Source organism: Rattus norvegicus, chromosome 8, assembly GCF_036323735.1.
Source record: "Rattus norvegicus strain BN/NHsdMcwi chromosome 8, GRCr8, whole genome shotgun sequence".
Lineage (NCBI taxonomy): Eukaryota > Metazoa > Chordata > Mammalia > Rodentia > Muridae > Rattus > Rattus norvegicus.
The window spans coordinates 48,658,023-48,684,682 of record NC_086026.1 but is presented as its reverse complement, the minus strand read 5'-3'; the positions used below and the strand labels follow the sequence as shown (position 1 = coordinate 48,684,682).

The 26,660-nt window shown below is 39.1% G+C and overlaps 1 protein-coding gene across 1 annotated transcript; it reads left to right on the top strand.

Moving 5' to 3' along the window:
- Positions 1-23,468: 23,468 nt before the first annotated feature.
- Positions 23,469-24,395, top strand: Or8g36c (olfactory receptor family 8 subfamily G member 36C). The gene has a single exon (NM_001000796.1). The coding sequence runs from the start codon at positions 23,469-23,471 to the stop codon at positions 24,393-24,395; it is 927 nt and encodes a 308-aa protein (NP_001000796.1).
- Positions 24,396-26,660: the final 2,265 nt, after the last annotated feature.

The window sequence follows — 26,660 nt, the reverse complement described above, 5'->3', positions numbered from 1 at the left end:
ATCGCCGCCTGGTGGATAATGACATTTTCCACCTGAGCATTAGGGAAACAAAAAACAAAAAAGAGAAAAAATTAACAAAGAGAAACCCTCTCTTGGCCAAGTGTAATTATGATTTTAATAATTTGACAAGAAGGTATAGGAGAAGAAGTTATTATGCACATTTCCTGGAAAATTTAAAAGTATGAATATTCCTCTGAAAATATTTATGAAGAACACTAAAATGATATTTTTTCTAACTTTAAAATAAAATCACAGAGGTAACGATTTCATGTTTAAAGGCTCTACTGAATTTTTAAACTACAAAGTGATTTCTTCCACATCAAGGTCTCCCCCATCTAACTTCATCATTTACCCATAGGGTAAAATTTCATTTTTTAAAATTTTCTCCCCTATCTTAACCCACACTGATCTGTGCCATATGCTGCTCAGGTTTAATTTCACTTTCCTAGAAGAATCATTTAGTCTAGCAGTGACATTAAAGTCTTATACCATCCCTTCCTGTTCTGAAGCATACAATGACTGCTTTTACCGAGTGGTTTAAATTATTCTTCACTAGCACATAATGTTTAATAATTTTTCCTTTCCTGCGTAGTGTTAATGTGGCACTTTTACTAGCCTCCCTGGGTCATGACTTTGAAATGGATGTATTTCTTTTATACATGGCTTGTTGTAAATCAGGGTTGCTCTTCATGCCTGCCTTTCAGTTACTCAGCCTATGTCATTTCCATCCCTGCCAGGTGCAGTGCATTTATACTAGAGACAGGTACCTCTTCTAAAATGCCCTGGCCATCTCAGATTGCTCTTTCCATCTTCCTCTCTCTCTCTCTCTCTTCTCTTCTCTTCTCTTCTCTTCTCTTCTCTTCTCTTCTCTTCTCTTCTCTCATGTCCTTATTTCAAGATGGTATATTTTTTGGTCCCTCTGCTCCCACAGTAAACCTCTTATATTAGATCTGTTTCTTGGGGTGATATATTACTGGTACATCTTTGCCCCCTACCTGCCATAGTACCTTTCCATCACTTTATCCTAAGACTTCTCATTTTTGTTACAGAATAATAACCATGCAACTGGATAATTAGATGGTTTTTATGCAGATAAGTGTAGATTAAAGTAACAATACTAACAGAATTACTAAGATCTATGTCAAGAGGCCCTCATATGGCTTGCATGGCAACTTGGTAGTGTCTTTGATACTTTTGCAGCTTTCGTTGGCTCTTGTTCTTAGCTCTTAGCTTGAGAGGCAGAATCCTGGAAACTGAGCAGTCACCCCAGCTACTCCCAGCCCATTGATTTGGCCTTCTTGCCTTCATAAGTTGAATAAAGAAATCCGGTTATCCCTACAACAATATCTAAAGACAAGTAAACACTGCCAAGAGATGAAGAATTAATCTTCCCCAAGGGTGAGCCCCCTGTTTATGGAAAAACCTAAGTCACCACTAGAAACAAACTCTTGCCACCAACACTGAATGACTATTCCAGTTATATTTATGTATTGACTTGCTTATATGTATAAGAAACAATGGTTAAAAGTGAGGATGCTGCAAATTTCAGAGCTGTGGGACATGGAAGGGAAGAAAGTAGAGTGTTTTGATTACATAAAAATAAGAAATAAGAAATTCAGGCATCACATACAGAAAGTGAACTTTAGAAAGAAACATTTTCTGCACATGGGCATCTTTACAGAAAAGAACAAAGAAAGGGCTGCTATAGAGCTGACAGGGTTTCCAGAACTGACAGATCATTGTGTAAAAGTCTTAAATTAATAAGCCTTCATGGGATAAAGGAATGGAGGGGAAAGGGTCTGGTCAATCTAGTTCTCATTCTGGATGGCTGCAGACTGTATCCATTGGTAACTGGTCTTTAGGTTGATGTCATTAAGCAGGTGAAGACAGACAAGATAAAATGGGGCCTGTCATTAGACAAAAGGGAAGGGAGGGGGACAGAGGGTTTAGAAGGGAGGGAGAAGCAGGAGACAGGGGATGGGAGAGAGGAAGAGAGAGATGGGAGAACATGATCATTGATGTTAAGATTCTTCTCTGCACATAGATAAACTTTGTTATGACTATTTTTAAGGGAAGGGAGTGTATAGGTTTCTGTGCTGTCTGGATGGGCAAGTTATATCTTATCAAATGGATCAGAGGTTATTGTGTGGTATGTTCTTTCATGTGGTGACTTAATTGATTTCAAGAAAATACATGGGGACAGGATGCACCAAATCAGCCACAGAATTGGGGTGTGTACACCTGGCTTGGTAACAATCAGCCTTGGGAACTAGATGGATAAAGACATTGCTGCTGGGCTCAGAGAGTAGCCTTTAGTAGTGTGAGAAGGGATGGAGCTTAGCAGGTAAAGGCTTTGCTGACTGAGATGAAAATATCCTGCAGATGCTATGTGGCCCTATGGTGCCAGTACTAGTGCTGGATAAAAAGGTTACCAGTTCCTCATTTTTATAGCAATGCTTGGCAAATTTCTTCCCTTGAGGCTTCCTGTGTCTGATCCTATGGCATTCATCTCTCTATGCTTCTCATTCTGTTTTCAGTACAGATGACAGTCAAGAACAGAGCCATGCTATCTTTTCTCTCCAAATAGCAGCCTTGTATTCCAATTTCAGAATTTGGTCTATAAGTTCTGATCCATGTGAAGGGAGTTATCGATGAGGTCAGGTGTCAACTGCCACCTACTCATGGCATGTTCTTCTGGAGGATGATTTTCCCCTCAGTTTGCTTCTCTGCCCTGTGTCACCATTCTGTGTTTTCACACCTTCCACTGTCCTATCACACTCCTGTGTGAATTTCAGATGGATGTCTTCTCTTTCTCTCCCTTTTTAATATCCTCACTCTTCCTCCTTCATTCGGTTATACATAGGCAGTGCTTCATTTTAAACTCAGTCCCCTATAAGAGAGAGAACATAGACAAATTGAAGTCAAGTTCTTTCCAGAATCCAATATAAATGTCCTGTAGCACAATTCCCAATAAAACTAGTCATTAGCACTATCTTTCCTGCCCTCACTTTCATAGGCATTCTCTTATTCTGAGACCATGTTATAATTACTCTGCTTGCAGACTTCTGTGTCTCTAGTTCACATCCCCAAACTCTTGTGAATTTTTATTTCAGACCCATTTCAGTGTTAATCAGATTATCAGGACTTCAGCTGCTCTTGATACTGGTTTCAGTTTTATGTTTTCACTGTGACTTCAATGCTAATGGAAACCAATCAGAGGGTAGAATTCTTTATTTTATCTCCCTGTTTGACAGTACATAGTGCATTATTGCTAGCTGTATTGTTTCTAGGCTCTTGATGAAATAAAGCATCCTGTGGGTGCATAATGATTTTGGTTATTCAGGAAATAGAAAGGAAGCAACAGAAGAGGGTCCTGCACATTCTTCAAAGGAATACCACTAGTGATAGCATTCTAGACATTTAATGACAGTATTTAGAGACATTTATAGTGAACTGGTATTTCTCCAGATATACTCTACTTCCCCAGGTTTCCACCACCTACTGGAAAGGGGATGCTGTCTGCTACAAACATTTAACACAAGACTTTGTGGGGAACAATTTGTATTCAAACTGTAACAAATCTTTCTCTATATCTTTATTTATAGGGTTTTGATCCATAGCTGTAAACTTATTAATGTACAACACAAGCACACACATATGCACACACATGCATAGGGGCATTGCATGCTTATTTCTCTGAGATTCTTCACATGTCTCTGTGTATGTTAACAAATGACATCATTTTAACATTTGAATTCTATTTTATTGGGTTGAAAATATTGTAGTATAAAAAATCTGATACACAGTAAAATGGTGCAGTATGACATCTATTAATGTAGACAATTAAAAAAAAACTATGACTATGGAAAAGCAAGACATCCAAATAAAAACTTACAACATTTACTATGGTAATGAATTTTTCTTTGACTCCAAGATATTTCAGAGATAGGCGTATAAAATATCTGAATATTACTAACACTTATGAACTTCAATAATCAGTGAATATTTGCTTTTCGAAACATGAGTCAGACAGGTATATTTCTGTGTTTAAGAGGTGTGGGGCACAGAAGAAATTTCACTAAGAAAACAGAAAATAAAGCATAGAACAAAAGTGGAAAAGTGGAAAAGAAACTACAGACAGTTTAGAAACATTTTCATCTACCATTATGCTTCTGGAAAATACTAACAGAAGGTTTGGAGAGACTGTATTCTATAATTTGTTACTGTAGAATGGGAAAGATTGTTGTTGATAATAAAACCAGAATTTTATGCTTCTTATTTCAAGTAATTGCGATTTCCTTTTAGAGACATTTATAGTGAAACTAATTAACATCGCTGAGCAGTTAACTTGTCAAAAAGACAGGATACACACTTCCTGTGGGTGTTGTTGTTGTTGTTGTTGTTGTTGTTGTTGTTTGTGCTATGGCCAAATCAACTTGGGAAGAAATGGTTTATTTTATTTACATGTTAAAGTCCATCACTGAAGAAAGCCAGAACAGGTGATCAGAACAGGAATCTGGAGGAAGGACATGAATAAAAACCTGTAGAGAAAACAAGAACATCACAATATAAAGCATGTTTAAAATTTAAAAGTCCCATAGTCTTTAAAACTATGTTATTTATTTATTTATTTATTTATTTATTTATTTATTTGTTTGTTTGTTTGTTTGTTTATTATATTTCTTTGATCTTTCTGAACAGTTCAGTTGTTATTTTCCTCCTGGCTTATTCTCTGACTATTCCTCATTCCATTCCTCGCCCCCACTCCCCAAACAAACACTTCAGTCTCCAAGCAGTTGTCCCAAATCGTCCACTCCCAAGCCACCAAACTTTCTCACTCCCTGGGGTCTCAAGTCTCTCCAGATTAAGGTACTTTTTCTCTCATTGAGGCTAGACCAGGCAGTCCTCTGCTGTATATGAGTCAGGGTCATCAGACCAACTCATGTATGCTGCCTGGCTCAGTATCTGAGACATCTAAAGGGTCCAGTTTAGCTGAGACTGCTCGTCTTCCTATGGGGTTGCCCTCTTCCTCAGCTTCTTCTAGCTTTGTCCTAATTCAACCTTAGGAACCCTAGGCTCTTGTCCATTAGTTGGGTCTAAGTATCTGCATCTGAGTTTTCCAGCTGGTTGTTGGGCTTCTCTGAGAAGAGTCATGCTAGGCTCCTGTCTGTAAACACACTATAACATTAATAATAGTGTGAGGTCTGGAAGCCTCCCTTTGAGCTGGATCCCAATTTGGGCCAGTCAGTTAACCTCCTTCCCCTCAGTCTCTTCTCCATTTTTGTCCCTATTGATCTTTTAGACAGGTACAATTCTAGGTCAAAATTTAAGACTGTGGGATGATTACCCCTTCCCTCCTCTTGGGGCACTGTCTTTCTACTGGAGATGGACTCTACAAGTTCCCTCTCCCCACTATAAGTCATGTTATGTAAGGTACCTTCGTTGGGCCCTGAGTATCTCTCACCTCCCAGGTCTCTCGTACATCCTATATGGTCCCCCAACTTACTACCTCCTGAGGTTACCTGTTTCCATTCTTTATGTTGGCTTCCAGAACTTCCTTTCTGTTTCTCCCCACCCCAATACCTGGTCATGTTCCCCTTTTCTCTTTCCCCTGTGCTTTTTCATACAGGTCCCTCTCTCTCTCTTCCTTCCCCTCCCAGTCCTGCTCTGTGATTGCTTTCTTATCCCTCCCAAGTGGTATTGAGGGATCCTCACTTAGGCCCTTTGGCTTGTAAATTTGAAAATGCATCCACCTTATACCAATCAGAATGGCTAAGATCAAAGACCTTGGCCACAGCACATGTTGGCAAGGATGTGGAGAAAAAGAAACACTCCTCCATTGCTGGAGGGATTGCAAAGTGGTGCAACCACTGTGAAAATCAATCTGGAGGTTTCTCACAAAATTAGAAATATATCTTCCTGAAGACCCAGCTATATCACTCTTGGACATATAACCAAAGGTTGCCCCACCATGCCACAGGGGCCCATGTTCCACTACATTCACAGTGGCCTTATTTGTGATTGCAAGAAGCTGGAAACAACCAATATGTCCCACAACAGAAGAAAGCATACAGAAAACCTGGTTTATCTACACAATGGAATACTGTTCAACTATTAAGAACAAGGGCATCATGAGGTTTTTGTTTTTGTTTTGTTTTGTTTTGTTTTTTCAGGAAAATGGATCAAACTAGAAAATGTCCTGAGTGAGGTAATTCAAACTGAACACACATGCATGGTACATACTCTTTAATAGGTGGATATTAGTACTGAACTAGTCAAACAGCTCCCTGCACACAATCCTTTCAGGGAGAGAACTGGACTCTCAAAAGTTTGGACATTCCTGAACGGTGTCTACCCTCTGACCCAAGGACAAATTGCCTGGTGCTATCTGTGGCCCCTGGCCACAGGGTTCTCTGAGCAGTCAGGGGCAGGACCCTTTAGCTTCCTGAATGCGCCAAGAGCTGAAAGCCAGTAGCCAGGAACACCTACATACGGGAGAACAGATGTAAGACCAACTTTTCTGCTCCAAGTCACCTGCCTGGTGGACTTAGGACACACAAAGGCAGAAATCCTCTGGGATAGGGCACTTCCGTTTTCTGACTGCCTGCAACTGAAGTTTTACAACTCATAGCTCCCTGCTCCCAAATCCTGAAGGGGAGAGCGCTGAACAACCAGAAGTGCAGACCATTCAGAGACCACAGGACAGAATGTCACTTCTGCCCACCTTTGCCCACATTCCTGTCCCAAGAGGAAACAGCATAGTGCCTCTGGATACAGGAATATAGCAGCAGTCAGAGGTAGGTACCTGTGATTCTGGTCTGCCACCTAAACTGAACAGAACCAGTCAAACAGATCCCTGCACATAAATCCCATGGTTGAGAGAGAGCTGACTGTCAGAAGTACAGACACTCCAGTGTAATCAGAGGAGAGTACTTTCTGCCTGCATTTGCAACCAAAGAGGAAATTGCCTAGTGCCATCTGTGCCCCTGGGCACAGGAACTTAGGAACAGTCAGCAGCAGGACCCTTCTAGTTCCTGCCTGGGCCAAGATCTGAAAGCCAGTCACCAGGAACACCTACACACCTGAGAGCAGGGCACTCTGTTTCTAGAACCTGCTGAAAGAAAACAGGAAAACAGGTCTATAGGAGTGCTGACACATAGGCCTACTGGTGGTCAAGCCACTGTCAGAAACAGCAAGACAAGCTAACACCAGAGATAACCTGATGGTGAGAGGCAAGCACAGAACCTTAAGCAATAGAAACCAAGACTATTTGGCATCATCAGAGCCCAGTTCTACCACCAAAGCAAATACTGGATATTCAAACACACCGGAAAAGCAAGATTTAGATTTAAAATCACATTTTATGATGATGATGAAGGACTTTAAGAAAGACATAAATAACTCCCTTAAAGAAATACAGGACAACACAAGTAATCAAATAGAAATCCTTGAAGAAGAAACACAAAAATCCTTCAAAGAATTACAGGAAAACAAAACCACACAGGTGAAGGAATTGACCAAAACCACCCAGGATTTAAAAATGGAAATAGAAACAATAAAGAAAGCACAAAAGGAGACAACCTAGAGATAGAAAAGCTAGGGAAGAGATCAGGAGTCATAGATTCAAGCATTACTAACAGAATACAAGAAATAGAAGAGAGAATCTCAGGGGCAGAAGATACCATAGAAAACATCAATATAACCTTCAAAGATAATGTAAAATGCAAAAAGCTCCTATCCCAAAACATCTAGGTAACCCAGGACACAATGAGAAGATCAAACCTAAGGATAATAGGTATAGAAGAAAGTGAAGACTCAAAACTTAAAAGGCCAATAAATATATTCAACAAAATTATAGAAGAAAACTTCCCTAACCTAAAGAAAGAGATGTCTATTAAGATACAAGAAGCATACAGAACTCCAAATAGATTGGACCAGAAAAGAAATTCCTTCTGTCACCTAATAGTCAAAACACCAAATACACAAAACGAAGAAAGAATATTAAAAGCAGTAAGGGAAAAAGGTCAAGTAACATATAAAGGCAGACCTATAAGAATTACACCAGACTTCTCACCAGAGACTATGAAAGCCAGAAGATCCTGGACAGATATCATTCAGATCTTAAAAGAACACAAAGACCAGTCCAGGCTACTATATCTAGCAAAACTCTCAATTAACAAAGATGGAGAAACCGAGATATTCCATGACAAAACCAAATTTACACATTATCTTCAAAACTACAGTCCTTCAAGGATAACCAATGGTAAACTCCAACACAAGGAGGGAAACTCCACACTAGAAAAAGCAAGAAAGTAATCTCTTTGCAAGAAAAGTAAAAGAAAAGAGACACATAAACATAATTCCACCTCTAAATACTAAAATAACAGGAAGCAACAATTACTATTCCTTAATATTTCTCAATATCAATGCACTCAATTCCCAAATAAAACGACATTGACTAACATACTGGATAGGCAAAGAGGAATCAACATTTTGCTGCATTCAGTAAATACACCTCAGAGACAATGACAGACACTACCTCAGAGTAACTCCTTGGTTAGTTTTAAGTGGCCCCGATATACACCCCCTTACTTGGAATAAGGTGGGTCAAGACATTAATAAGCTCTTGAAAGCCGGTGACCCAATGTCCACAGCATTTTTCAGTTATTGGGGTATCATTAGAGATATAATAAAGGATGGTGAAAAATGGTAATGGAGTTGATAGCACACCCTCATAGAAAGAGGAAGACTCCATTTGCTTACTCTCAACTCCCAGCCTCACCCTGCCAACTCGGGGATTTCTAAGTAAGGCTAAATCTAGACCATGTTTACAGAATTTGACATTTCTAATTAATGCTTATGTTTAGGTAAATAAAGCTGGTGAGGGGCTGGAGAGATGGCTTAGTGGTTAAGAGCACTAAGTACTGTTCCTTTATAGGCCATTTAAGAACTCAAACTGGATTGCCTGGACCCCTTAACAAGGGAGGACAATGATACCAGATAGATTATAGGCCTTACATAGGAACAATTAGTCAAAATATCTCATTCTTTATATCACCAAAACAATAATGTTGGAGACAATAATTTGGTATAAAAGTCAATTAATAAATACAAGTGCTCAGTGTCCTCAATTTAATCCTCGAGGACTTATCTTAATAAATAATATCTTAACTATATCTTAATAAATAAAAAAGCGGAGTTATCCCTGTATGCTAAATAATGCTCCTTTTATTTCAATTTTAAATTTGGATGCCAAGGAACACTCTGAGTGTTTATGGCACCCTCCAACTAGGCATACTTCTGCTTAGGTGAAATAGAAAGATCCACATATTGGCATGATCCTGTCCAGGTATATTTATGGGGAAGAGGGAATCTTTGTGTTTTTTCTACAGGATGCTACAGGAGTGTGCCAGCTGCCTGAGTGGCTGGTGAGACATGCTGATCATGGGAGCATGAAGATTCAGCTCTCCTGGTTCGGGTCCCTGGAGTCATTCCTGTGCCCTTGGAGGAAGATGGAGACTTTTTAAGATTTACCCTCACTGAGGTATCTGGAGTGGAAAGTTGTATTTTGGGAGAACATATGCTCCCTCCTCACCAGCTGTTAGAAATATGCAACCATACGTTGGTTGTTAACAAACATCATGAGTACCTGCTTTCGCCCCAAACCATACCTATCGGGCATGTTCATCAGGGCTGACTACCTATGTAATAATATCTGATTTCTTGCAACAACGCAATTATTGCATATTGGTACAACTACTCCCAAGACTCAGCATTCATAAAACAACAACACTATCATTTACTCAGCGCTGCAATTCACCAGACCTAGCTGAACTGAGAGAAGGCTTAGCCAATTTAAAAGATTCTGTTGCCTCCCTTTCAGAAGTAGTACTGCAAAGTAGAAGAGGGCTTGATTTACTCTTCTACAACAAGGAAGACTTTGTGCAGCCTTAAAAGAGGAATGCTGGCACATTACCAGGCGGTGTGAGGCTGAGGGAGTGTCTCCGAAGATGTGTCAGTCTGTGCCTCTTCATCCCTGATGACCCTGCTTTATTCCTTGTGATTTCAAACTTCATGGTGGTCCCAACCTGTTGGATGAACGGCGTGGACACAAGACCCAAGAACAGAAGCGCCAGCCGCAAGCTGACCAGTACTGGCTCACAATGGATTTGTAAGACCATTTGGATGTGACTTTTAAAATATCTGGAAAGGGAAGGGGCGGCGTATATCTTCCTGGTTGCTGCCGCTGCAGAGAGCCCGTGGGCAGCACCCCACGAGCGAACTTGAGCCTCGGGACCACAGGTAAGACCAACTTTTCTGCTGCAAGAAAGCTGCCTGGTGAGCTCGGGACACACAGAGGCAGAATTCCTCTAGGACCGGGCACGTCCTGTGTTTACCAGAAGTCCCACACCCGCGGATCCCGGCCCGCAACAGCTCTCTGCTCCCAGACCCCGTGAGAGAGAGACCCAAGCGCCTGGTCAGGTGGGCACTCCTGAGGCTGCAGAGCAGAAGAGACCACCAACACTGCTCACCCCTGCCCACATCCCTGGCCCAAGAGGAAACTGTATAAGGCCTCTGGGCTCCCGTGGGGGAGGGCCCAGGAGCGGCAGGACCCCTGCCTGAGACACCGCCAGAACCTGAAGGAAACAGACGGGATAAACAGTTCTCTGCACCCAAATCCCGTGGGAGGGAGAGCTAAACCTTCAGAGAGGCAGACAAGCCTGGGAAACCAGAAGAGACTGCTCTCTGCACATGCTTCTCAGACGCCAGAGGAAAACGCCAAAGGCCATCTGGAACCCTGGTGCACTGAAGCTCCCGGAAGGGGCAGCGCATATCTTTCTGGTTGCTGCCGCTGCAGAGAGCCCGTGGACAGCACCCCACGAGCGAACTTCAGCCTCGGGACCACAGGTAAGACCAACTTTTCTGCTGCAAGAAAATTGCCTGGTGAACTCAAGACACAGGCCCACAGGAACAGCTGAAGACCTGTAGAGAGGAAAAACTACACGCCCAAAAGCACAACACTCTGTCCGCATAACTGACTGAAAGAGAGGAAAACAGGTCTACAGGGCCTCAACAGGTACAGAAAGATAGAAATAATCCCATGCGTGCTATCAGACCACCACGGCCTAAAACTGGTCTTCAATAACAATAAGGGAAGAATGCCCACATATACGTGGAAATTGAACAATGCTCTACTCAATGATAACCTGGTCAAGGAAGAAATAAAGAAAGAAATTAAAAACTTTTTAGAATTTAATGAAAATGAAGGTACAACATACCCAAACTTATGGGACACAATGAAAGCTGTGCTAAGAGGAAAACTCATAGCGCTGAGTGCCTGCAGAAAGAAACAGGAAAGAGCATATGTCAGCAGCTTGACAGCACACCTAAAAGCTCTAGAACAAAAAGAAGCAAATACACCCAGGAGGAGTAGAAGGCAGGAAATAATCAAACTCAGAGCTGAAATCAACCAAGTAGAAACAAAAAGGACCATAGAAAGAATCAACAGAACCAAAAGTTGGTTCTTTGAGAAAATCAACAAGATAGATAAACCCTTAGCCAGACTAACGAGAGGACACAGAGAGTGCGTCCAAATTAACAAATTCAGAAATGAAAAAGGAGACATAACTACAGATTCAGAGGAAATTCAAAAAATCATCAGATCTTACTATAAAAATCTATATTCAACAAAACTTGAAAATCTGCAGGAAATGGACAATTTCCTAGACAAATACCATGTACCGAAGTTAAATCAGGAACAGATAAACCAGTTAAACAACCCCATAACTCCTAAGGAAATAGAAGCAGTCATTAAAGGTCTCCCAACCAAAAAGAGCCCAGGTCCAGACGGGTTTAGTGCAGAATTCTATCAAACCTTCATAGAAGACCTCATACCATTATTATCCAAACTATTCCACAAAATTGAAACAGATGGATCACTACCAAATACCTTCTATGAAGCCACAATTACTCGTATACCTAAACCACACAAAGACACAACAAAGAAAGAGAACTTCAGACCAATTTCCCTTATGAATATCGACGCAAAAATACTCAATAAAATTCTGGCAAACCGAATTCAAGAGCACATCAAAACAATCATCCACCATGATCAAGTAGGCTTCATCCCAGGCATGCAGGGATGGTTTAATATACGGAAAACCATCAACGTGATCCATTATATAAAAAAACTGAAAGAAGTGAACCACATGATCATTTCATTAGATGCTGAGAAAGCATTTGACAAAATTCAACACCCCTTCATGATAAAAGTCCTGGAAAGCATAGGAATTCAAGGCCCATACCTAAACATAGTAAAAGCCATATACAGCCAACCTAGTTGCTAACATTAAACTAAATGGAGAGAAACTTGAAGCAATCCCACTAAAATCAGGGACTAGACAAGGCTGCCCACTCTCTCCCTACTTATTCAATATAGTTCTTGAAGTTCTAGCCAGAGCAATCAGACAACAAAAGGAGGTCAAGGGGATACAGATCGGAAAAGAAGAGGTCAAAATATCACTATTTGCAGATGATATGATAGTATATTTAAGTGATCCCAAAAGTTCCACCAGAGAACTACTAAAACTGATAAACAATTTCAGCAAAGTGGCTGGGTATAAAATTAACTCAAATAAATCAGTTGCCTTCCTCTATACAAAAGAGAAACAAGCCGAGAAAGACATTAGGGAAACGACACCCTTCATAATAGACCCGAATAATATAAAGTACCTCGGTGTGACTTTAACCAAGCAAGTAAAAGATCTGTACAATAAGGACTTCAAGACCCTGAGGAAAGAAATTGAGGAAGATCTCAGAATATGGAAAGATCTCCCATGCTCATGGATTGGCAGGATTAATATAGTAAAAATGGCCATTATACCAAAAGCAATCTACTGATTCAATGCAATCCCCATCAAAATACCAATCCAATTCTTCAAAGAGTTAGACAGAACAATTTGCAAATTCATCTGGAATAACAAAAAGCCCAGGATAGCTAAAGCTATCCTCAACAATAAAAGGACTTCAGGGGGAATCACTATCCCTGAACTCAAGCAGTATTACAGAGCAATAGTGATAAAAACTGCATGGTATTGGTACAGAGACAGACAGATAGACCAATGGAATAGAATTGAAGATCCAGAAATGAACCCACACACCTATGGTCACTTGATTTTTGACAAAGGAGCCAAAACCATCCAATGGAAAAAAGATAGCATTTTCAGCAAATGGTGCTGGTTCAACTGGAGGGCAACATGTAGAAGAATGCAGATCGATCCATGCTTATCACCCTGTACAAAGCTTAAGTCCAAGTGGATCAAGGACCTCCTCTTCAATCCAGACACACTCAAAATAATAGAAGAAAAACTAGGGAAGCATCTGGAACACATGGGCACTGGAAAAAATTTCCTGAACAAAACACCAATGGCTTATGCTCTAAGATCAAGAATCGACAAATGGGATCTCATAAAACTGCAAAGCTTCTGTAAGGCAAAGGACACTGTGGTTAGGACAAAACGGCAACCAATAGATTGGGAAAAGATCTTTACCAATCCTACAACAGATAGAGGCCTTATATCCAAAATATACAAAGAACTCAAGAAGTTAGACTGCAGGGAAACAAATAACCCTATTAAAAAATGGTGTTCAGAGCTAAACAAAGAATTCACAGCTGAGGAATGCCGAATGGCTGAGAAACACCTAAAGAAATGTTCAACATCTTTAGTCATAAGGGAAATGCAAATCAAAACAACCCTGAGATTTCACCTCACACCAGTTAGAATGGCTAAGATCAAAAACTCAGGTGACAGCAGATGCTGGCGAGGATGTGGAGAAAGAGGAACACTCCTCCATTGTTGGTGGGATTGCAGACTGGTAAAAGCATTCTGGAAATCAGTTTGGAGGTTCCTCAGAAAATTGGACATTGAACTGCCTGAGGATCCAGCTATACCTCTCTTGGGCATATACCCAAAAGATGCCTCAACATATAAAAGAGACATGTGCTCCACTTTGTTCATCGCAGCCTTATTTATAATAGCCAGAAACTGGAAAGAACCCAGATGCCCTTCAACAGAGGAATGGATACAGAAAATGTGGAACATCTACACAATGGAATATTACTCAGCTATCAAAAACGAGTTTATGAAATTCGTAGGCAAATGGTTGGAACTGGAAAATATCATCCTGAGTGAGCTAACCCAATCACAGAAAGACATACATGGTATGCACTCATTGATAAGTGGCTATTAGCCCAAATGCTTGAATTACCCTAGATCCCTAGAACAAACGAAACTCAAGACAGATGATCAAAATGTGAATGCTTCACTCCTTCTTTAAATGAGGAAAAAGAATACCCTTGGCAGGGAAGGGAGAGGCAAAGATTAAAACAGAGACTGAAGGAAGACCCATTCCGAGCCTGCCCCACATGTGGCCCATACATATACAGCCACCCAATTAGACAAGATGGATGAAGCAAAGAAGTGCAGACCAACAGGAGCCGGATGTAGATCGCTCCTGAGAGACACAGCCAGAATACAGCAAATACAGAGGCGAATGCCAGCAGCAAACCACTGAACTGAGAATAGCACCCCCGTTGAAGGAATCAGAGAAAGAACTGGAAGAGCTTGAAGGGGCTCGAGACCCCATATGTACAACAATGCCAAGCAACCAGTGCTTCCAGGGACTAAGCCACTGGACTGACCCTGGACTCTGACCTCATATGTAGCAATGAATATCCTAGTAAGAGCACCAGTGGAAGGGGAAGCCCTGGGTCCTGCTAAGACTGAACCCCCAGTGAACTAGACTGTGGCGGGCAGGGCGGCAATGGGGGGATGGTTGGGAGGGGAACACCCATAAGGAAGGGGAGGGGGAGGGGGATGTTTACCCGGAATCCGGGAAAGGGAATAACACTCGAAATGTGTATAAGAAATACTCAAGTTAATAAAAAAAAAAAAGAAAGAAAAAAAAGAGGAATGCTGTGTTTATGTAGATAAGACTGGACTTGTAGAAGACAGTCTAAGAAAAGTGAGAGATAGCCTGGAAAAATGAAAAAGGGAGAGAGAACAACATGAGTCTTGGTATAAAAACTGGTTCTCCACATCCCCTTGGCTCCCTACCCTGCTGCCTTCAATTTTGGAACCCCTTGTGGGCCTACTTTTGTTGATTTCCTTTGGTCCTTGGGCCTTTCAGCGACTTAAACACTTTATTAAATCACAAATAGATTCTGCTTTGCCTAGAAATTCTGTTTCTGTACATTGTCATCGCTTGGAGACTGGAACAGCTGAGGAGAACCAGAGAGACAACGAACAAGATGAGGTGCCCACTACATATCGGGAGAGGCCCAATTTCCACAATCTCTTAAATTAATGCCATCTGGCCCCTACTTTTTCACCCCTGGGCTTTAGTAAGTGGAATTAAAAAGATGACTCAATGTAGCCATCCTCAGTGACGGACAACTTCCTCTGACCCTTGATCAATCTAAGACAGGGAGCCTTGAGGGCAACAAAGTAATCCTATGACTGATAAGGCTAGGGATCGAAAGGTCGATCCTAAGATAGAGGTGGCTGCACCCTGTTTAAACGTATGGGCCGGTCAAATGCTCCTCTGCCCAGTTTCTCCCACAAAAAACGCACACGTATAGCCCAGAATGGTGTGTTACAGCCTAAGTTCATTCTTAGCCATTGGGGTGCAGTCCTAACTGCAAGAGTGGCTCGCCATGGCCGAGCTGGGCACTCTGTGAGGCATGTCTGATCTCTCTCAGACCACTACTTCCATCTAATGGTCTTTTATAAAAAAAAAGCGGGAGATGTAGGGAGCCATATTGAATTTGGGCCTGGCCGTTTAGTGACTGTATAGCTCAGAATGCCTATGTGACTCTTGGCTGCATGGCCACAGATGTTCAACCTTGAAATGACTGCCATAAAGCCTTGAGATTATTGGACAAAAGCCTCTCCCATGAATTTATGGCACAAGAAGATAACAACCACGGGATGCTTCAGCCTGAGTAAATACCAGATGTCTCCTGGGCAAATACCCAATGTCTCCACCACATGACCTCTTCACCTCCTGCTATCAGGGTTCCCTCGTCCCTCCTTCCTTTGTGTTTCACAAAGGTCACTCCTCCTACATGAAAGCCTTAAAAGCTGTAAGGCTCACCCCAATAAACGAGACCTTGACAACGGAACTTTTGCTTGGTCTCCTCTTCACCCCCATTGACCTACAGTTAGAAAGCCTCTTCGGGACCCTGAATAACTGGCCCCGCTGGATGGGTCACTGTCCAATTTCTGGCTATTATGAGAAAGGCTGCTGTGAACATAGTGGAGCATGTTTCCTTGTTATATGTTGTAGCATAATTTGTGTATATTCCCAGGAGTGGTATATCTGGGTTCTCAGATAGAAGAATTATATCCAATTTTCTGAGGAACTTCCAGACTGATTTCCAGATTGGTTGTCCCAGCTTGCAATCCTACCAAAAATGGAGGCGTATTCCTCTTTCTTGCCAGCATCTGTTGTCGCTTGAGTTTTTTTATCTTAGCCATTCTGACTGATGTGAGGCAAAATCTCAGGGTTGTTTTGACTTGCATTTCCCTGATGACTAAGGATAGTGAACATTTGACAATCCTCAGTTGAGAATTCTTTGATTAGCTCTGTACCCCATTTTTAATAGGGTTATTTGGCTCTCTGGAGTCTAACTTATTGAGTTCCTTGTATATATTAGATATAAGCCCTCTATCTGATGTAAGATTGGTAAAGATCTTTTCCCAATCTGTTGGTTTCCATTTTGTCCTAATAACAGTTTCCTTTTTGCCTTACAGAACCTTCACAATTTTATGAGGTCCCATTTGTCGATTCTTGATCTTAGAGCATAAGCCATTGGTGTTCTGTTCAGGAAATTTTCATCAAAGCCCATGTGTTCAAGGCTCTTCCCTACTTTTTATTCAAGCTAATAGCTTGAGTGTATCTGGTTTTATATGGAGGTTCTTTATCCACTTGGTCTTGAGCTTTGTACAGGGTGATAAGAATGGATCCATTTGCATTCTTCTACATGCTGACCTCCAGGTGAACTAGCACCATTTGTTGAAAATGATATCTTATTTCCACTAGATGACTTTAGCATTTTTGTTAAAACCAGTGACCATAGGTGTGTGGGTTCATTTCTGGGTTTTCAATACTAGTTTATTGATCTACATGCATGCTTCTGCATCAATACCATAGATATTTATCACTGTTGCTCTGAAAATACAGCTTGAGGTCAGGTATGGTGATTCACCCAGAAGTTCTTTTATTGCTGAAGATAGTTCTAGCTATCCTGGGTTTTTTGTTACTCCAAGTAATTTGCAAATTGCTCTTTCTAACTCTGAAGAATTGAGTTGCAATTTTGATGGGGATTAAATTGAATCTGTAGGTTGCTTTTGGCCAAATGGCCATATTTACTATATTAATCCTGCCAATCCCTGATCACTGGAGGTTTTTCCATCTTCTGTGATCTTCTTCAATTTCTTTGATCAGAGACTTGAAGTTCTTGTCATACGGATCTTTCACGTGCTTGGTTAGAGTCACATTGAGGTATTTTATGTTATTTGTGACTATTGTGAATGGTGTCATTTCCCTAATTTTTCTCATCCTGTAGAGCAAAGCTACTGATTTGTTCGTGTTAATTTTATACCTACCCACTTCACTGAAGATATCAGGCTTAGTAGTTCTGTGTTAGAACTTTTGGGGTCACTTAAGTATTTTATTATATCATCTGCAAATAGTGATATTTTGATTTCTTCCTTTACAGTTTTTATCCCTTTGACCTCATTTGTTGTGTGATTGCTGGCTAAGATTTCAAGTACTATATTGAATAAGTAGGGAGAAAGTGAGCAGCCTTGTCTAGTTCCTGATTTTAGGAGGACTGCTTCAAGTTTCACTCCTTTTAGTTTGATGTTGGCTAGTGTTTTGCTTCATATTTCTTTTACTATGTTTATGTATGGGCCTTGAATTCCTGATATTTCCAAGTCTTTTATCATGAAGGGGTGTTGCATTTTCTCAAATGCTTTCTCAACGTCTAATGAGATGATCATGTGGTTTTTTGTTTATATAGTAGATTATGTTGATGGATTTCCTTATATTGAACTGTCATTGCATCTCTAGAATGAAGCCTACATGATCACAATGATCATTTTGATATGTTTTTGGATTTGGTTTGTGAGAATTTTATTATTTTTGTGTCAATATTAATAAGGTATATTGGTCTGAGGTTCTCTTTTTTGGGGGGTTCTTTGTGTGGTTTAGGAATAAGTATAACTGTGGCTTCATAGAACGAATTAAGTTGTTTTCCTTCTGTTTCTATTTGTGTAATAGTTTGAAGAATATTGGTATTAGGTCTTTTTTGAAGTTCTCATAGAATTCTGCACTAAACTCATCTGGTCCTGGGCTCTTTTTGGTTGGGAGATTTTAATGATTGTTTTTATTTCTTTAGGAGTTATGGGACTTTTTATATGGCTTATGTGATCCTGAATTAACTTTGGTACCTGGTGTCTATCTAGAAAATTGTCCATTTCATCCATATTTTCCAGTTTTTTGAGTGTAGACTTTTGTAGTAGGATCTGGTGATTTTTTTGAAGTTCCTTGGTTTCTGTTTTAATACCTCCCTTTTCAATTTTAATTTTTATTAATTTGGATAGTATCTCTTTGTTCTCTCCTTACCCTGGGGAAATGTTTATCTATCCTGTTTATCTTTTCAAAGAACCAGCTCCTAGTTTTGTTGCTTCTTTGTATATTTTTCATTGTTTCTACCTGGTTTACTTCTCCCTCAGTGATCATTTCCTGTAGTCTAACCCTCTAGTGTGTATTTGCTTCTTTTTGTTGTTGTTGTTCTTCTAGAGCTTTCTGATATGTTGTTAACTTGCTAGTGCATATTCTCTCCAGCACTGCTTTCATTGTGTCCCATAAGTTTCCATATGTTGTGCCTTAATTTTCATTAAACTCAAAAAGGTGTTTATTTTCTTTCTTAATTTCTTCCCTTCTTGATTTCTAATCTCCTGTTTTCTTTTCATTTGTGTGTGTGTGTGTGTGTGTGTGTGTGTGTGTGTGTGTGTCTAACTTCCCCACACAATATCTAGAATTAAAGGGAAGAGGTAGACAGTTCTTTTGTTCATTATTTTACAAACAAATCTTCATTTCTTCACAATCAACTGTAATTAAGGCTATGAATCTTTTGTTGATATTTTTATATTATAACATACAAAATAATTTATAGTAAAAGAGACAGGCTATAAACCAGTTATGAAAAATTAAAGAACCATACATTTAAAAGCCGTAGAATTATTTGAAATGAACTGAAACATGGTAGGAAATGAGAATCAATAAAAAAATAATTACATTAAGTGTGTAACATTTGTATGGTTACATTTTCATGTCTCTTTTCTCAATAAAAATGACTAAACACCAATTCTCCAAATAGATAGAAAGAATAGAAAGAGTAGTTAGAAACTTTGTGGATTAATATTTAGATAGGAAATTGTCATTAGACAAATATATAAGAACCATACTTGAAGACTTAATTGTTAGTCTTTAACATAAGTATTGCTACAGTTTATAACACAGAGAATATTATACACAAGGGAGTTGATGAGTGTCACAAAAAGGACTAAAAGCAACTTTTAATTGCTTCTACTTTCTAGCAGCTCATTCCTGAAGAAAGTATTTCTTCAGGGAGTCACCTTTCATAAATAGTTATGACATTGCTTATATATCAAAAATTATGTGTACATAAGGTAATTCTGGTGCATTCTTTGGGTTGAAGCATGAGGAAGCTATTAGGTGAATCACAATGTTTTGCTCACAATGTGTATATGAGCCACGTAGAAACTAAGATCTGGTATCCTATGCTGAAAGCAAAAGTAGCCAGAAGTCTGCTTTGAATCTCCAGCATCAGCTTCAACCTGAGCTCTTGGCTCTGGAAAGCACAGAGTATAGCTTACATCTAGTGTGGACAGAGTATTCCAAGCAGAGAAAAAGTGAGTACCTGAATTCCATTTGTTCTAATGCTTTTTAACCTCTCTTTGTTGTAAAACCCTCATGCAAATTACAATCCTACAACCATGAGGCATATCCAGACAATACCAAAAAGCTATCACTTGCATTCTGCCACAACATATTGCACTGTGTTCTCCAATTATCTGCGTGCTTCTAAACTGACACACCACTTCTTTTACTTTTTAATACTTACCAATGCTTTGTAATGTGATTATGAATCCTTAATCAGGAATAGCGCATAAAAGCACTTTATACTACTTTATGTACTGTTTTTTTCATTTTCTGTATAATATTACTGAATCTTTAGACCTAGATTTACAGTGATTTTTAAAAAATATTTTCATTAATTAATAATTCATTAATTTGTTCCATCAAAGCTGATAGTTTTGACATCTTGTCTACGATATCTATATGAAAGATAAAAAAGATACAGGTTTTAATAAAAATACATCATCTTAGAATTTTCATAGAGATCTGATAGATGTTTGAATGAAGTTTTGTGGTTGGTTTAAGGAAGTGGTCTAAGGAATTATTTTCCATGCCACTCTTTTAATTATTCTCATCCTGTTTGTTGAAAAATCATTCTTTCATCAAATTGTATGATTGAAGCGCAATCATTGTGATAACAAAAGGAATAACTGTCAGTTCAAGCTTCTTATTCTATATTGCTATAATTATGAAAATCAATTATAGTCTTGGTTTTCATAATTTGTATAATTTTTTCTGATGGGAAAATATAACTTTTTGAAACTTCTGTTGATGGTTAGTCTACTCTTCTCAACGCTTTAGAAAGATCTTGTAAATATATGCAATTCAAGAGCAGGGTTCATGTAGGCAACCCATTGGACTGGAATAGTTGAGAATGACTGCCATCTACATGAAGAGAATGAATTTAATTCCTAACACAGAATTCCTTCCCATTCATGTAAAACAAAAAGCCTTTACACTTGTCAACAAAATCTTCTAACATTATTTTTGAAAATAGATTTTTTATACACTATATTCTGATTACAGTTATCCCTCTACAAATTCCTCTGATACCCTCCCCATCCTCCCAAATCCATATTTTTCTTTCTTTATTAGAATACAGCAACATATCTAAAAACAATATGAGAAAATAAAACAAACAAGATTAGACTAGAAAAACAAACAAACAGAAAAAAGGTACAAAGAACATATGCAGACATAGAGACATACACATCCACATATATACAGAAAGCCTGTAAAAACAAAATAAGAAATCATAATCTATTAGTAAAAAATGTGTACAGGTAAGGGAAAAGTTCAGCAGAGCATTGTGTAGAAAAACAAGTAAAGATAAAACAAAGCAAAACAATTTTAAAACTCAAAAAATACCATCAAGTTTATTTTGGGTTGGCCTTCTACTGCTAGCATCTGGCCTGCCCTTAAGTGTAATTTGTATACCCTGCGAGATTTCATAGGAGAAAACCAATACTTCCCCTGTAAGTGTTTATCAAGTAGAAGTAGTTAAGGATAGGGAATATGTCCACCTCCCCATGTAAGGCCGAGACCCCTTATGGCTTAGACTTGTGCAGCCCCTGTGAATAATAACACAGGATCTGTGAATTCATATGTTCATCAGTCCTATGGTTTAAAAGGCCACATTTCCTTGATGTCCTCCATTCCCATCAGCTCTCACATTCTTCCTGACTCATCTTCTGCAGAGTTTCTGAGAACTGAGGAGAAAGAAGGAATTTATGGAGCTTTTAGGGTTGTTTCAAAGTTCTCTCATCTCTGCACATTGTCCAGCTATGGGTGTCTGTTTTGTTTTCAGGTACTGCGGGAGGAAGTTTCTGTGATAATGGTTACATAAGGCACTGAAATATGAGTATAGCAGAATGTCATTATAAATAGTAGTACATAGTTTCCCCTAAGTCCCTGCCCTATATACTCTCAGCTTGCTGTCCATCTAGGGTGTGTTATACATGGGTTTCAGTTCATGGAGTTGGGCAAAAAATTAGTGGTTAGTTACAGCTTTTGTGCTATCATTGTAACTGAATATCTTGTAGGCATATCACTATTGGAGTTCATAGGTTTGGTCTTTTTATTTTTCCTTTGGTAATGTACATAGTACTTTCCAGTATCATTCACACTGGTCAGTAGAGGTAAAGGTTCTAGTTAGACACCAACTTGTGCTCTTCATGTCCAGTGAGTCATATAGGTTTTGTCTTTAGCTATAAAGCCATGACATCAATTTATGGAGAGCATTCAATAGTGTTTATAATAGTCTGGGTTAATTGAATATTTATTTGGGATGCTTTTGTTTAACAACTTGTTTAGATGTACAACACTGGAATTTTTTGATTTTTTATTAGATATATTTCTTTACTTACATTTCAAATATTATTCCCTTTCCTGGTTTCCTATCCATAAGCCCCCATCCCCTCCTCCTCCCCCATATGGGTGTTACCCCCACCTACCCCCCTTACAACTCCCGGCATTCCCCTGTGCTGGGGTCCAACCTTGGCAGAAATTTCATTTGGTGGCAAGAGACATCTATTTAGGACTCCACCCTCTCTTATTCTTTTTATTCCAGTTTAGATTTCTTTCATATATGTATATATTTTAAAAAGCTTCTATTGTATTAGATTTCCATGAAACCCCACTTGAAGATCAAGCAGGGAAGGCAAGTAAAGAGTGGGTAATAACAGCTAAAATATCATACAATTATAAGTGTATAGCTTTTCATTGTTTTCTTTATTTTTCCTATACAAGTCATTACTTTAATGTTATTTTAGCTGAGTTGCTCTGTTATTTGTTTCAATTTTGTAGAAATATAACTTACATTATGATGGTTTTGTGTTTTGTGACCTTAGGTAAATAGAATTGTAAGTAGTGTTTACTGTTTGTGGATTTGTTACAACACTACAAAACATTCAAAGAGAATTGTTTCTATTCTTCAGTTCTATCAGTTTGTTTATAACTAGATCTTGTCTCTCCATTGCTGATACTAGCACCCATGGCATGGAACTGAATAACGTGAATAGAGTAGAATGCCTCTTTGTTGTTGCTGTTGTTGTTTTTCCCCTAAGTAGTATATTAGTCACTGATTTTTATAGGTATTGTCATGATCTTAACGTATCAAATGTTATTCTGCTTTTGGAGTCCTAATATGAATGCAAATTTTGCATGCAAACCAATTGAAACACACATGTCAAGTTTTTACAGTAATTACTATGTGGTTCACACTTAGATATTACATTAAGCACTCATACAGCCTAGAGTATAATTGATGATTGTCCTGTCTAATATTCAAATACATGTCCTCATAAATTTGGGTCCCAGGGCTCTGACTGGGATAATATTGACAAGGAAGTGAATAGACAGAAAAGATGAGTTCTATTTGAAACCTCATAATGTCAAAGTATAATAATCACCTGTCTTTAAAAACTTAAATCTCTTTCAGCATAGGAGCTCAGAAGAAAATGGCCGAAGGAAATTACTCCATTGTGAGTGAATTTGTCTTCCTTGGATTAACAGAGAAGCCAGAGCTGCAGCTGCCCCTGTTCCTCCTCTTCCTAGTAATCTATATAGTCACACTCCTAGGAAACCTGGGCATGGTCATGCTAATCCTCTTCAGTCCTCACCTGCACATCCCCATGTACTTCTTCCTCAGTAATCTATCTTTCATTGACCTCTGCCAGTCCAGTGTCATAATTCCAAAAATGCTGGAGAAATTTATCATTGTGAAGAGTGTCATTTCTTTTGCAGAGTGCATGGCCCAGTTTTACTTATTTGATGTTTTTGCTGTTTCAGAGTGTCACATGCTAGCTGCCATGGCATGTGACCGCTATGTTGCCATCTGTAACCCCTTGCTGTATAATGTTACCATGTCCTACAAAGTGTGTTCCTGGATGGTGGCTGCGGTGTATAGTGTAGGCTTGATTTGTGCCACAGGTGAAACAGTCTGTCTGCTTAGACTGCTTTTCTGCAAGGCTGAGGATATAAACCACTACTTCTGTGATCTTTTACCACTGCTGGAACAATCCTGCTCCAGTACATTTATCAATGAAGTAGTAGCACTGTCTTTCAGTTCACTTAACGTTATTGTCCCTGCTCTGAACATCCTCAGCTCCTACATCTTCATCATGGCCACCATCCTCCGCATTCCTTCCACTGAGGGCAGATCCAAAGCCTTCAGCACTTGCAGTTCCCACATCTTGGCTGTTGCGGTCTTCTTTGGATCTTTAACATTTATGTACCTTCAGCCCTCATCAGTCAGCTCCATGGACCAAGGGAAAGTGTCCTCTGTGTTTTACACCATTGTTGTGCCCATGCTGAACCCCCTGATCTATAGTCTGAGGAATAAGGATGTCAAAGTTGCCTTCTATAAGATTGTAGGAAGAAGATAATTCATGTGAAATGAAGAACTTTGTTAAGCAAAACTTTACAACCAAAGAGGCTGTTGAAGTTTACAGTAAAGACATGCAATGGATCCTCATAAGTGTCGGGGTTATATGCATGCTTGTTTTTTTTTGTTTTTTGTTTTTTTTTGTTTTTGTTTGTTTGTTTTATTTGGAATGAAAAGACAAGGTGGTATTGGACTCTGCAGATGAAGTCTACTGCCTCTCTGTATGTCCCCACAATGTGCTTCTGCAAAAGTACGTATGTTATTTTAAGTAGGTTTTTAGATAGCAAACATATTACTTTTGCTTTATAAGTCTGGGACACTCTTCTTTTTGCATGAAATTTACTTATGTTAAATAAGGGATTAATACATTTTCAGAAATATTTAAAATGCTTAATAGTTGGGCTTCTCGAATTTTTAAATTGTATGCGCTGGTATTCATAACTTTGAAAGTATGACTTTTGCATGCATAATTGGAAACATTTGAAATGTAAATATACAGTCTTACTTTTTAGTATACTCACAGACATATGAATGACTACATATATGCATAATTACCATGAGATTTTCTACTTGCAAGGAAAGACTTTATTGAAATAGACTGATGGCATGATCGCTGTAACTTTTCTTGTAGCACAGTTCCAGGATTACATCACCACCTTTGTTCCCTGTATGTTTTTATATCTTTCCCATATTCCAAGGAAAGTTTAGCCATTTATTTTTTTTCCTCATGACATTCTTGTGCTGAAGACACAGCTCAGAGATTGGGTGCAACTGTTCTTGCCAAGAACCCAATGCTGATTCCCAATCATCCTGTTAGGCAGTTCACAAACTCCCGTAATTCCAGTGCCCTTGAGTGCACACACCCATGATCACTCAAACATGTACATGTAATTAAAAATAAACCATAATATTTTGAAAGGACATTCTTTTACAGTTACATTCATATCACTCACTTATTCACACAAAAACATTAACGTGGGAGCATCGTTTTCTGACTAACCATATCTGAACTTAACGACCATTCTGAAATTTAAAAAAAATGTGCTGCTATTTTGAGGATCCTGGAAACATGTTTTCACTCATGAGATTCCTCCCCTCTCCCACTGAAGCAGCTTGCTTGTTGTCACCAGGACAACATAATACTTAGGTCGTGCTGGTGACACAAAGCAGGCTCCACAATCTAATGCATCTGGAAGGCACCATCCCCATCGCTGTGACCCATCATACCATCAACAGAAGGCTTAATTGCTAAAACTCAGTTACTGGAAATTGGATTTGCTACTCGTTTTGATATAGCAAATACGAGAAGAATTCTATAGTTTCTCCCCAGAAATGCTTCTCATACTCTAGCAGACGATATATTTCTGTTTTGTTTCGGGGGGCATTCTACATACCCTTTGGTATTTGTACCCCAAAAAAATGGAAAACACAAGGTATGGAGGCTCTTCAGCCTGTTGAAATCACCCCTGGAATTTCTGTTTCATTCTGTTCTCTATCCCTACACTAAGATGTCAGCTGTGATTTCCCTGTCCTTATATTTACTGATAGTCTTGGATCTGTGGTTTTTATTCCTGAACAGTTCCCTAGAGTTCTCGGATTGCTCGGCCACTTACTGTACACTATCGCCACCTGGTGGATAGTGAAAATTTCCATCTGAGCGTTAGGGTAAAAAAAAAGAAACAACAAAGCAAACCCTCTCTTGGCCAAGGGTCATTATGGTTTTATTAATTTGACAAGAAGGAATAGAGAACGAAGTTTATATGCAGATTTCTTGGAAAATATAAAAGTATTGATTGTCCTCTATAAATATTTATGAAGAACACTTAAAAGCTATTTTTTTCAACTTGAAGATAATAACACAGGGGTAACAGTTTCCTGTTTTAAAGGCTCTACTGGATTTTTAAACTACAAAGTGACTTCTTCCACATCGAAGTCTTCCCCATCTAACTTCATCATTTATCCATGTGGTAAAATTTCATTTTTAAAGAAAATTTCCGTATTCTAACTCAGACTGCTCCAGTTCATTGTAATCTTGTTTCACTTATCAGGAAGGATCATTTACTCTAGCAGGTGGCAATAAAATCTTAAACCTTTCATTCCTGTCTTCTAAAGTATACAATGACTGCTTTTATTGAGTGGTTTAAGTTATTCTTCACATAACATTTAATAAGTTTTCCTTTTCTGTATAATGTTAATGTGGTACTTTTCCAGCCTCCTTGAATTATGACTTTGAAATTAATGTATTTCTTTCTTACACTTCTTGTTG

Excerpts from the sequence above, each read along its gene's own strand:
- Or8g36c (NM_001000796.1), top strand. The coding sequence starts at position 23,469 with ATGGCCGAAGGAAATTACTCCATTGTGAGTGAATTTGTCTTCCTTGGA.